The sequence below is a fragment of the Fukomys damarensis genome, unplaced genomic scaffold (assembly GCF_012274545.1).
Source record: "Fukomys damarensis isolate Sample0158 unplaced genomic scaffold, DMR_v1.0_HiC HiC_scaffold_14, whole genome shotgun sequence".
Classification (NCBI taxonomy): domain Eukaryota; kingdom Metazoa; phylum Chordata; class Mammalia; order Rodentia; family Bathyergidae; genus Fukomys; species Fukomys damarensis.
The window spans coordinates 36,116,795-36,128,618 of record NW_022900926.1 but is presented as its reverse complement, the minus strand read 5'-3'; the positions used below and the strand labels follow the sequence as shown (position 1 = coordinate 36,128,618).

Genomic DNA, 11,824 nt, shown 5'->3' with positions numbered 1-11,824 from the left:
GATCGCAGACCAGTTTTACTATTTTAAATAGTGGTGATTCCTGCAAGATCTATTTACAAGGCTGATTATAAGCTAGGTCATTGTGAAAAATCTATTCTCCATTTTGGAGATAGTTTGAGATTATCAAGTGGAAGAATAAAAAATGAAGACAAGAAATAAATCCTCAGAGACTTGAGGGACATCAGCACACAAATATAGTGAGAACTCCAGAAGGACAGGAGAGAAAGTGGCAGAAAAGCTATTTGATGAATTAAAACCTCTCTTACCTACTTGATTGACATCGATGAGCCTTACCTATGTAGAAACTGTTATACACTGTATGAACTGCTTCCAGTCTATGGTCCACGCAAATAATCCTATGAAACATTGTTTTAGTCAACCTTTTGCCACCATGGCATAATCCATGGCATACACAACTTAAAGGAGAAAAGTTTATTTTGTTTTGCAGTTTCAGTCCATGGGCAGCTGGTTCCATTGCTTTAGCCTGTGCTGTAGCAGAACCCTCTGGCAGAAGGGCATGGTGGAGGAGGAGGGCTGCTTGTCTGATGGCAGCCAGGAAGGGGCCAGTGGCCAGACAGATACACCCTCCAAGGGGTACTCCATCCATGGATTAATGGGATCTTTACTGATTTATCCATTACTTCATTGTTGAGGTCAATGCCCTCATGATCGAATTACCTCTCTAGGTCCCACTCTGAACACTGCTGGATTGGGGATCAAGCCCTCTCTATATAAATATAAGTGTCTTTGTGGACATTTCATTATTTAAACCAAATCAGACAGTAAATTCTTGTTGACTTTCATAATGGATATATAGCAAGTATGTACATCCTGGCCTAGAGGGCTGGGGATTTATCTCAGTTGTTCCACTGCCTGCTTCACAAGTATAAGGTCCCAAATTCAATCCCTGGTACCAAAAAAAAAAGAAGGAAAAAAGAAAAAAAAAAGAAAATTAGTTTGTCACATCCTGGCCTAGGAATGATCAATTATCCTGCTGTAGTTTTTGTGAAGAAAAGTTATGTGTGGGCATAAGTATAATTTAGATTTTATTGTGTACAGTTTTTAAGTAAAGTTCACATAGAGTAATATGCATAAGTCTTAATCACACAATTTAATGACTTTTGACTTGTGCCTTCACCATGTAACCCACACCCATCAAGGTATAGATTATAATTCACAGCCATAAACTCAATGTACTCAATTCTTTCATCCCTATATCTCACTTCCCAGAAATCACTGATTTGCTTTCAATTGTCATAGATCAGTTTTGCCTATTCTGGAATTTCACATGAATGAATCATAAGGTATATACTCTTGTATGCTCAACTTCATCTCAGTAAACGTCTGCCTGGGAGATTCATTCACATTGTGATGTACATCAGTAGATTATCACAGTTTAATATTTAGTAGTACCTGGTCATAGGACTCTTATAACTTGTTTATCCATTGAATAGTTTTTAGACATTTGTGCTATCGTTGTTATGAGTAAGACTGCAGTCAACATTCTTGTACAAGTCTTCAGTGAATTGTACTTTCCTTTTTCTTGGTTAAAAACCTAAAAGTGAAATTATAGATCAAAGGGTTAAATCTAGGCCAAATTGAAAGGAGGAAGATATTTGACCCAGAAGTATTCATTTTTCATTTTATCAGATGTCGATTGTTCACACTCAACCAGATGATCCAAACAAACCTTACTGGATTTTGAGGTTGTTCTCTGAACATAGTGAATCAGAATTCTTTGAAGTAAAAAAAGATACAGAACGAGCAGATGAAATCCGAGCCATGAAGGAAGCCTGGGAGAAGAGTGAACCAGGAAGAGCAGTCAAGGTCACCTGGCTGAAAAGCTGTCATTTTGTATTTTACATTGTTAGACATGGTCTCAAGGAAGAGCCATCTTGATGAAATCACAGAACCTTTCCTTTATGAATGGTGTCTCAAATTTTATCAGACATTGATTTACTAAATGTTAAGATCACTTAGGGATATGTTTTAAATATTATCCTTACAAAAGTAAAGCATGTAATGGTACCACTTTCATGCCCAAACTGAGTTTATTTCTTCACGTAACTAGGGCTGTATCTACATCTGCCCTTGCTACCCTCAAGTGAGAAAGCATAAAAATGTTTAACGTGCTTACCTGTAGTGCTTGAGTAGTCTTAGATTGATTTAAAAAGCATGTGCTGCCCCCTTGTGGTATATTCACACCTCATCTTTCCCTCCTATATTTGATGTAAGGATCTTTGCCTTGTGAAACGCCGTTAACCCATGTTTCGTGTCCTCACTCAGGGTAACGGAAGCAGATGAAAAGATTCAGAAGCAGCTTGATTGAAAATATCATAACAAGTAGATTAGTTTTATTTGTTTAAAAAATAACTCAAAATCATTGATGGCTCAGAATTTGAGTTTAGATTAAGCTGGCTCTGACTGTGCTATTCATTTCATGCTTTCCTGTTTTATTTGTGAACTGTTCACTTGTTGATGTACTGGTTAGTGATTTTCAAAGATCTAATGTTTGTGCTCCAGGCATCTCAGGCTCGGCTGCGGTACCTCAACCAGTTACTTAAGAAACCATCCGATGCTCCCGAGAGTGTGCCTGCGAGCGAAAGCCCAGCTAAATCCGCAGAAGAAGGTAAGTGGGTCCCCCAACCCGCTACCAAAGCCTCCAAACACACAGCTGCTGCCTGCACCTCGTCCAAACTGGTCAGTGGGGCATGCTTGATGATGAGGAAACACTGCTGAATTTCTAGTCTTTAGGTTGTGAAAAGTCATGCAATTCCAGAGCAGCATACAAGCAGTTTATCAAATGATTTTCACTCCTTGTCTTATTTCATTCCTACTCCTCTGCCCCCAAAGTGGGTATGATCTCCTCATTTAGGAAAAGATAAAACTAGAGATAAGAGTGCACCCAAGGTAGCAGTATGGAACTTGAAGGCAACAGTATTACTATAAATCTGTTACCTTTTAAATAATAATAACAATAATAAGAATAATAAAATTAACTCACTTATTAAGCGATTGCTTGGCTCTTACAGTGTGCTTTATTTTAACTATAATAAGCCCTCACTATTCATAAGAGATTGGTTCTAGGACCTTTTACAAATATCAGAATCCATGAGTCCCTATATAAAATATTGAAATATCTGTGTATAACTTATGTACATGTTCTTGTATACTTTAGATCAACTGTAGAATATTTATAATACTTAATATAAATAAAAATTTAATAGGTTTTATTCTGTGTTAATGATTAATATAAAGAAAAAATGTACATGTTCAGCACAGACACAACCACTATAGTATCAGCTACATGGTATGGGACAACATAACATGTCTTTCATTGAATAGTTTTCATCCACAGTTGTTGAGTCCGTGGATGCAGAACTGGCACATATGGGCTGACTTGTATCAACCTACTGAGATATATAATATTGTTTCTAATTCATCAGTAAGGACTCAGTCCCAGAGAGCATCAGTACTATCTCTAAGTTTACAGCCGCTGTGCAGATAGGGCCTTCAATGACCCCAGTGTCTCTTCCTGCCGTTTTACTGCTTCCATCTGTCACTGCTCAGGGCTTCTAAGGGGAGAAGGGATTCACACAGCAGATCACATTCCTCTGTGCTTATATTGCTTGGAGTGCAACTCAATAACGGTTATAGAAATAATGCCCCCTAGTCCTGTTATCCTGAAAGGAGACTAAAGTGTTTTTTGTTTATTATCTCTCTTTTACCCCCTCCAACCATAGGACACACATTGCTGTTTCCATTTTCCAGGTAAAGTGAAAGTGACAAAATTGAGATTTGAAATATTTCTAAATCCTAAAATATTCCTCTAATGATTAAAGTCTAGTGTAATACCAGGAAGACAAAGGTGAACAGGATCTAGGTCTTAACCTTTAGGATACAGATTTATGTTTTAGAAATTTGGCTAAATTATCTTTAAAAAATATTGCACTGTACATTTATAATTAAAATCAAGGACTTTAGTCAAGACTACTGAGAAATAGAATTTTATTCAGGATACAGCAGGAACAAGTGGGGATTTATACTTAAAGGTATGTGAGGAAGTAGATGGTTAAATACTAAGACGAACTCAGTTATCAGGGATCAGAGAAAAGGAACTTAATTAAACACAAGAGGTGGGAGAAGAGGATCTTGACTACACATTGTGGGTAAGGAGATTAAGGATTCTTTGCTAAAATTGGGATCAGTGGGCCAAAGTGAATCTCTAGCTGAGAACAGGACTCTTGAGAAGCCTGATTTTGTCATCAAACATACATGCAGTTCGGGTATATATCTTAACTGTGTAGCTTGATTGATTTTTGCACGTGTACATACTGTTCGGAAGCATCATTCAGATTAGCACATAAAACATGACATCCCCAAAGTCCTCCTCAACCCCCCACCAACCATTTCTTTCCTCAAGGAAACCACTAGTCTGACATCTGTCACCATCAATTTTGCCTGTTCTGAAACACTCCTACTAGACCCAGAATATGTGCTCTGTGTGTCTCATTGTTTAGTGGCTCTGTTTCTTCCTGGGTCAGGCATAGTAAATTGCACTTCACAAGATAATTTTCTATTTTATTTAAGTTAAAATTATTGAGTAATTATTACATCCTTTTTTTTTCCTTGATCAGTCTTGTTCTAGGCTTGTATCAGTTTTAATAATTTTTTTTTTGTTTTTTTTGAGGCAGGGCCTCACTCTGTAGTTCAGACTGCTCTGGAACTCACTGTGTAGCCCATGCTGGTCTCGAACTTAGAGCATTCCTCCTGCCTCAGCCTCCCAAGTGCTGGGATTACAGGGGTGTGCCACAATGTCCAGCTTTAATAATATTTTTTAAAGAACCAAATTAGCACTACTGGATATTTCCCTTTTAACATTTCTCCATGGTTTTAAGCACCACTTTCTATTGCCTTTTATTCAAAGCAGAATGCAGAGCAAATTAAATCACCGACAGTTGAGAAGTAGGGGAATAATGTCTGCTTTATGTGGAAGGTGTGGTGGATTTTACACAACAACAAAGATTGCACAAGAAAGAGCCCTTTTCAACTGCACTTTAAAACAAGTTTAAATAAACTTGTCTTATGTGCCCACACGTAGGACACCCTTCTCAGAGAGAAGTGCCCCACCTGTGCCCAATGGTCAACACGAGCAGGGAGAGGGTGATTTTTTTCTCCAGGGTTCACCTTCATAGCAGTCCCCCAGGTTCAAAGATTTGATTTTCATTCATATTATCTTGGTTCCCCAAAGTCTCTGTGAAGTTTTTTTTTTTTTTTTTGTACCGGGATCGAACTTGGGCTTGTGAAGCAGGTGGCGGAACCACTGAGCTAGATTCCTGGCCCTCTGTGTGAAGTTTTGATATCCTGAGACAGCTTCTGGGTACACCACTTGCCAGGGATGCCCACGTCATTTTGGGAGGTACCAGTGGCTGCTTTTGCTGGTCCCGTGGTTAAAGGTTGAAAAGCTTCTGAGCAAGCCTTGTGACCTTTTGCATATGATTGGTAAAATGTAAGCTTTTTCAGTAATGCACATGTCATGTTATAGAAGAAATGCCTGCAATTATTTCGCCATTTTTGATTATTTTTTCGAAAGCTTAGTTCTTTGTTTTAAGCAGGGCCTCATTCACGATCCCCATCACTTTTGAAAACATCTCCACGACTCATTCAAAAAGCCCTGGAATTTATGGACTTAAATCAATATGTACGGTAAGTTTTAGTCAACATGATTAATGCAGACATCTGTGTTCATAGAATTTTGGATATTCTGCCAATGGGCAGTTGCTAAGCAACTGAAAATTTGAAGTTACATGCTTAATATATCTTCAGGGTGTCTAAATCTTTAGAAAGTCATGATTTTACATCTCAAATTTGACAAATGTTTTATTAAATCAATCATAAAACATTTAAATGTTTTTTTGTAAATATTTAATTTGAAGCCTGATTAAGGTAAGTTGAGTTACAGAAAATTCCCATTATACTGGATGCTCTTACTTAATTAGAGATCACATTTTCTTAAGAATAAGTTAATAGGATCAATAAAGAGGTAGTTACTCATGTATATTTGTAAGTTTGAAAACATTGTCAAAATTGCTTGGCTGCATAAATTCAAAAGGAAAACATACAAAATATTCTCAGAATTTTGAAAACCAGTTTCACAGCCACCTCATCAAATGGTGTATTCAAATTTCCTGATATTTTCCAGAATTTTTTCCTAAAACATCAGTGATTCAGTAAATGAACCACAGCCTATTGAAAATTAGTAGTCTATTCTTTCTGTCCCTAATGTTTGATTGGATTCAGACTACCACAGTCGTGGTGTGATTTTATATTACTTTTGATTTCTGAAGTTTATTCTAGAATTCCCCAGTGATGTCTGTATTTCTTTTGATGGTTTTATATTAAGGAAAACAAAGGATAAGGCTGTGCTACAAACAGATGAACTGAAGCAGCAGCAAGCGATGCAAAAGGCAGAAGAAATACATCAGTTTGAGCAGTACAGGAGCAGAGTCCTTAGTTCCAGAGAAACTGATAGAAAAGAACGGTTTAATGAGATCCTGAACGAGTATGTGCAAATACAGGTGAGTTTAGAAGTACGTATGCGATCAGAGTTAACAGATTCTTTTGTAATAGGAACAAGAAGTCAGAATCATATGGAATCTGAATAGAGAGAAGTCTTTAAAACAATTGATTCTGCAATTCATAACTTCTCAGAAAACATAGCCAGTGGGTTATACATATTTTAATTTCACTCCCTCCCTAACAATTTCTCTAAAATGTCACATTGGAAGTCCTCAAAATGGAAAAAATGGGAGAGATGATAACAACAAAACTTTGCATGAACTTGACAGATAGTAGATGAAGACTACGTTACCAGAGTTAGGACAGACAAATCCTTTACTGACATAGGAAAATTTAAGAATCGGCCCAGTCTGCTCCAGAATTCCCAAAGGCTCAGCAATTGCTGGCATCATGTATGTGAGAAAGTGAAGGTAAAATGGGAAGAAGACGAAGTAATTAGGATTTATTAATTTAAACTTTAAAAAAACTTTATGATACCAGCTCAACTTTTTGCAGCCAGGTGATTTTACCCACTGTAGCAGAAGAATAAAAGCACTCGATTTGTATATCACCCCGCTCCCCAAAAGGATTTTTGTATTGTGGAAAACGAAGCTTAATTGTAAATGGAAAATGTCACCCAGAAATGAGAAAATTTAAAAAATGTATACAGGTGACTTTCCACTGTGGAGGAAAAGGATTTGTTTTTTGTAACCCATGCTAACAGGAATACCATTGTCACAGTGGCTTAATATAGGATTTGTCAATCTTAGCTTGTATAAGGTACCAGCAAGTAATGCTTTTGTCTTTTTCTTTTCTCTCATTGAGTTTATTGGTACGTTTTAGGAATACAGTATAGTTACATTAATCATTGGGATCTTGTACCTTTATATGACAGGTCTTGGTCCTCATTTTTCTCCTTGTCCCTGCCCTCCCTTCACCCCCTCCTCCCCTCCCCATTTACAAACACTTTATTTCCATTTTTTCATTTTCTCATATTTTTTTCTTTTCCCTTATTACCTTTCCCCTACCCTTCCCAATTTCCCTACACTTTTAGCCCTTTTCTTCCTATTTCACATTGTCAATTATATCATTAGGATCTTATGTACTATTATAGTTTTTCACACCAGAGAAAATTATTTTGTCTTTGTAAGTTAAATAGGATGTTTTTATAGGCCATATGTTGCATTTACTCAACTTTGCCATTATTAATACAAAAGATAACTTAAATGGATGTGATTACAAATTAATAAATAAAACTGTATTAAAAAATAAGCCAGATGTAACTGATAGGCTTTATTTTACCAGCCTCTGGCTTAAAACAATGAAGAGCATTTTCATTTTAGCTACATGTTCAACAGTCAGTAGAGGGTTCTTTTTCTTACATCTGTTAAGATACCACAACAGGAAATTCCATACGGAAGTTTCTGCTGTCATTATTATGGTAGAGGAAGAGAGTACAGTGAGGTGTATGTTGACTATTACTATATCTGCCCCCAAAGGGCACATTTTGCTCATGTTCATTTCTTTTGTTAAAGCAAGTCACACAGTCTCATGCAATTTCAAAGGATTCAATAATCGTCTTCAATAATTGTCCTCATGAATCTGTTACTACAAGGAAATGATAAAAGATATTGCTCTTTTTTTTTCCTTTTTGGCACCATAAATCTTTGTCAGTGGAACTGATTTGTTTGAGGTTTTTGTTTTGGAACCAGGACTCCTTAGATGAAGCCCGACTGAAAATCTTGGACATCCGAGAAGAGTACAGAAAGAAAGTGCTAGAAGCCCATCGCCTAAAGTTGGAGGCACAGGCAGCTCAGGAAGCCGAGCTAGAAAAGAAAGAGGCAGAAAAGAAGGCCCCAGTTCCTGTCAACCAGAAAAAAAAGAAAAAGTAACCAATTCTACTCTTCTGTAGAAGAAAACACTGGATAATAAGCCAAGTGAAAAATAAACATTTTCATTATCTTAGAAATAGTTTCTGCATTTTAATATGTTGGTATTTTGCAGAAAGTTAGCATCTGAAGTCATTAGAGTTTAAAATGGTCTGACTTCAATAAAATTGCTACCGGTATTTAGACTTCAATTAAATCCAAGTTGCATTCTGAATTATCTACATTTTTAATGGCTACTAAACCAAGGTCATCAATGAGCCAACTGACTTATCTTTGAAAAACTGAACAATGTGGAAAATAGGTGTTGTCCTTAAAAGAAATTTAGTTTCAAACAATAAAGCTTTAAAATATTAATAAATATGCTTCAGAATTGTGCTATTGTTGTAGAAGCTGCACTTTAATAAAGCTCTTTCACTGGACAAAGCATTCTCTGTTTCTATTCACTGAATGTGTTAACACTTAGAAACCTAACAGGTGAGTATTGTAAGCCACACTTCTAACATGTCCTTCTTCATGCCTGCCAGCACCCTGTTTTCTTGAAGAGAGAAAACAAGTTCTTTTACATTAATTTTAGAAAAATGCAACAAAAGATTAACTGAGGTGATGACAGGGAGTTGACTTTTTCCAGAAGCATGTCACCATTTCATGACTGTCTCAGATTAAAATGATCGCAATCTTTTTTGTAAAGCTAAATTTGCCTCACTTTGGTGGATGAGTTTAGTTTTAATTACTAAAAATAATTTAACCCTCACACACAGCCAACAGGACAGTCATGTATCATACACAAGAATTAATGCAACATGGATTAAAGACTCAAAGGTAAGATATGAAACCATACAATTCCTAGAAGACAACATTGGTTTTTCAAAAAATTTTTAAATATGACAAAAACAAAGAAAAATCAATGCATTTTTGCTATCACAGTTGGATTTGTATTTCTGAAGGAGTTTTGAGGTGATTCCATATGATATCATCATTGTCATACCTTGAGAAGTCTCCTATTTATTCCTAATTTTACTCTTTACTTTTCAAAAATTTATTTAGACTTTCTATGTACCAGAGACTAAACTTTTGTAAATGTGTAAAATTGTCTTAAATTTTGCATATATATGACATAATATTACATTTGCATACATGTACATATTTTTTACATTGCTTCAAAAGTGAATTCAAGTCTTGTTTTTAGAAGAACCTATACATGTATAAAATTTAATACTCCATGCGACTTTATAGAAAATTTTACAAAAAGTTTTACATTTATTTTAGTCAAATATAGTAACTTTTAATTACTTTAAATTTTTACTTAGTTTTAACCCATTCCATTTATTCAGTCCTGAGAAGTATCCTGTGGAATTGAACTTTATGTTTTTAAGTTTTCTTTGTATGTATGTCTTTATACTTTATGCTGTGATATCATTTAAAACTGTATTCAGCTAACAGTAGTGAAAAGGTCAATCAATTAATCTTTAAATACTAATCATCTTTGCATAAGTAAAATAGAAGGGTATTTTTATTAGTAAGAAATCAGCATCTCAAATATCCCTGTATTAACATTGTCCTTCTTTAATCATCACATAACTACTGTAGCTCCATTAAAGACATGGACAAGATGACTCTGTGTCATAGAACAAAGCCAAAGATGTGTTGTGCAAAACCCAATAAAACAAATAAAACAAATGCAAGCAATAATGTAAAACTCACAATGTCTGCCATCCCATCAAAATTTACCATGCAAGTAAAGAAATAGGAAAACATAGCCCATAAAAAAGAAAAATATTAATCAGTAGACACAGTCTGGAAATGTCAATATTAGTAGATAAAATGGCTAAAAGAATCATAATGAATAAATGGATATGTTCAAGTAGTGGGAAGAACATACAAGATGAACAACAAAATGGAAGAGATAGAAAAGACTGATATCAAGTTCCAGAAATGAAGATTACACCGGGTGGGGTTAAAAATATACTAGACATATCAGGGGAAAAAAAGCTATTGAACTTGAAGATTTAGTAGTAGAAACATCATGGGTGAAACACAGAGTGGGAAAAAGGCCAGAAATAATTGAACAGCAAGCCACTGAGCTGTTTGGGTAACATTAAGTTACCTACACATGTATAATTAGAAATCAAGATAGAAACTAAAAGGGTATTGAAAAAAATAAGGGCCAAAGTTTTTCTAAACTTGCTGAAAATGATATACAACCAAGAAAATCACTTCCAAGCACAGGAAATATAAAGTAAAGCATGCTAGTAAACAACCTAATCAAATTGAAGCCAAGTATAAAAACAATGACTTTAAAGACAGGCAGAGGAAAAAAATACCCTATAAATACAAAAAAAAGAATGACAATGACATCAGATTTCTCATTAGAAACTATGCGTGATGGAAGAAAGTATAAAATCATTTTCATTATTGAAAAATATGAAGTAACAAAAGTAATGAAAAGGTTAACCTAGAAGTTTAAACCCACTAAAATAATTATTCATAAACAATAAAGAATAGTTTTTAGAAGAATAAAAGCACATAAAATTAATTAGTTTACACTTTTACTATAAAAAATCTTAAACTCTAGTACTTTGAGCAAAAGAAAAATTATAGTGGATGGAAATTTGAATCTACAAACTTGAAGAAGACTGTTAAATATGCAAGCAAATATAAAAGCCACTTCTAAAAAATCCTTAGAAAATGGACTATTTAAAGAAAAAGTAATTATAGCATCACATAGGGGTTTAACATGCATAGAAATAAAATGTATGAAGACAAGCACTGAGGAGGAGAGAGATAAGTCTACTAAGAAATATTCCTAAACAAATGTGAAGTAGTGAATATTGTTTGAATGAATTCAGTGATGATTTCAAGAAGTATATTACTGGCCAGGTGTGGCAGCACATGCCTGTAATACCAGCACTTGGAAGGCTAAGGCAAGAGGATTGTTGGGAGTTTGAGACCACCTGGGCTACATAGTGTTTGATGCTATCCTGGACTCCATAGTGAGACTCTGTCTCAAAAAAACCAAAAAGAATTAAAAAAAAAAAAAACCAAACAGAAATATATTGTTAACTTTAGAGTTATCACTGAAAAATAAGGCAAAGGTAATCAGTGAATAAAATGCTAAAAATAATTCAATTAATCCAGAGAAAGATTAGAAGAGACAGAGATGAAAGAAAGAAAAGAATAGGCAACAAAAGCAAAAATAGTTGGAATCATATCAAACTAAGGAACTTATATACAAAAAGAACACAGCAGGATAAAGAGTCAACTTGGAAAATGGAAAAGCCTATTTGCAAATTGTTCCTCTGATAAGACATTCATATCTAGAATATAAAAGGAACTCAAAAGTAAAAGAAATAAATAAAACTTTTTTAAAAATGAAAAAA

The 11,824-nt window shown here is 35.0% G+C and overlaps 1 protein-coding gene across 6 annotated transcripts in view; it reads left to right on the top strand.

Moving 5' to 3' along the window:
- Positions 1–8,860, top strand: part of Adgb (androglobin) — a 116,676-nt gene extending 107,816 nt beyond the window's left edge. For 3 of the 6 annotated variants that reach the window (XM_019209944.2, XM_019209941.2, XM_033763321.1), the window contains 5 exons: positions 1,651–1,827; positions 2,524–2,629; positions 5,613–5,706; positions 6,404–6,578; positions 8,271–8,860. In XM_019209944.2, coding sequence (XP_019065489.1) covers positions 1,651–1,827; positions 2,524–2,629; positions 5,613–5,706; positions 6,404–6,578; positions 8,271–8,450 — 732 coding nt within the window. In that variant the 3' untranslated portion in view covers positions 8,451–8,860. Of the gene's footprint in view, positions 1–1,650; positions 1,828–2,523; positions 2,630–3,743; positions 3,772–5,612; positions 5,707–6,403; positions 6,579–8,270 lie in introns of those variants that run through there. The other 3 variants (XM_010639550.2, XM_010639575.3, XM_019209945.2) reach the window with 3 other exon arrangements.
- The last annotated feature ends 2,964 nt before the right edge of the window (positions 8,861–11,824 follow it).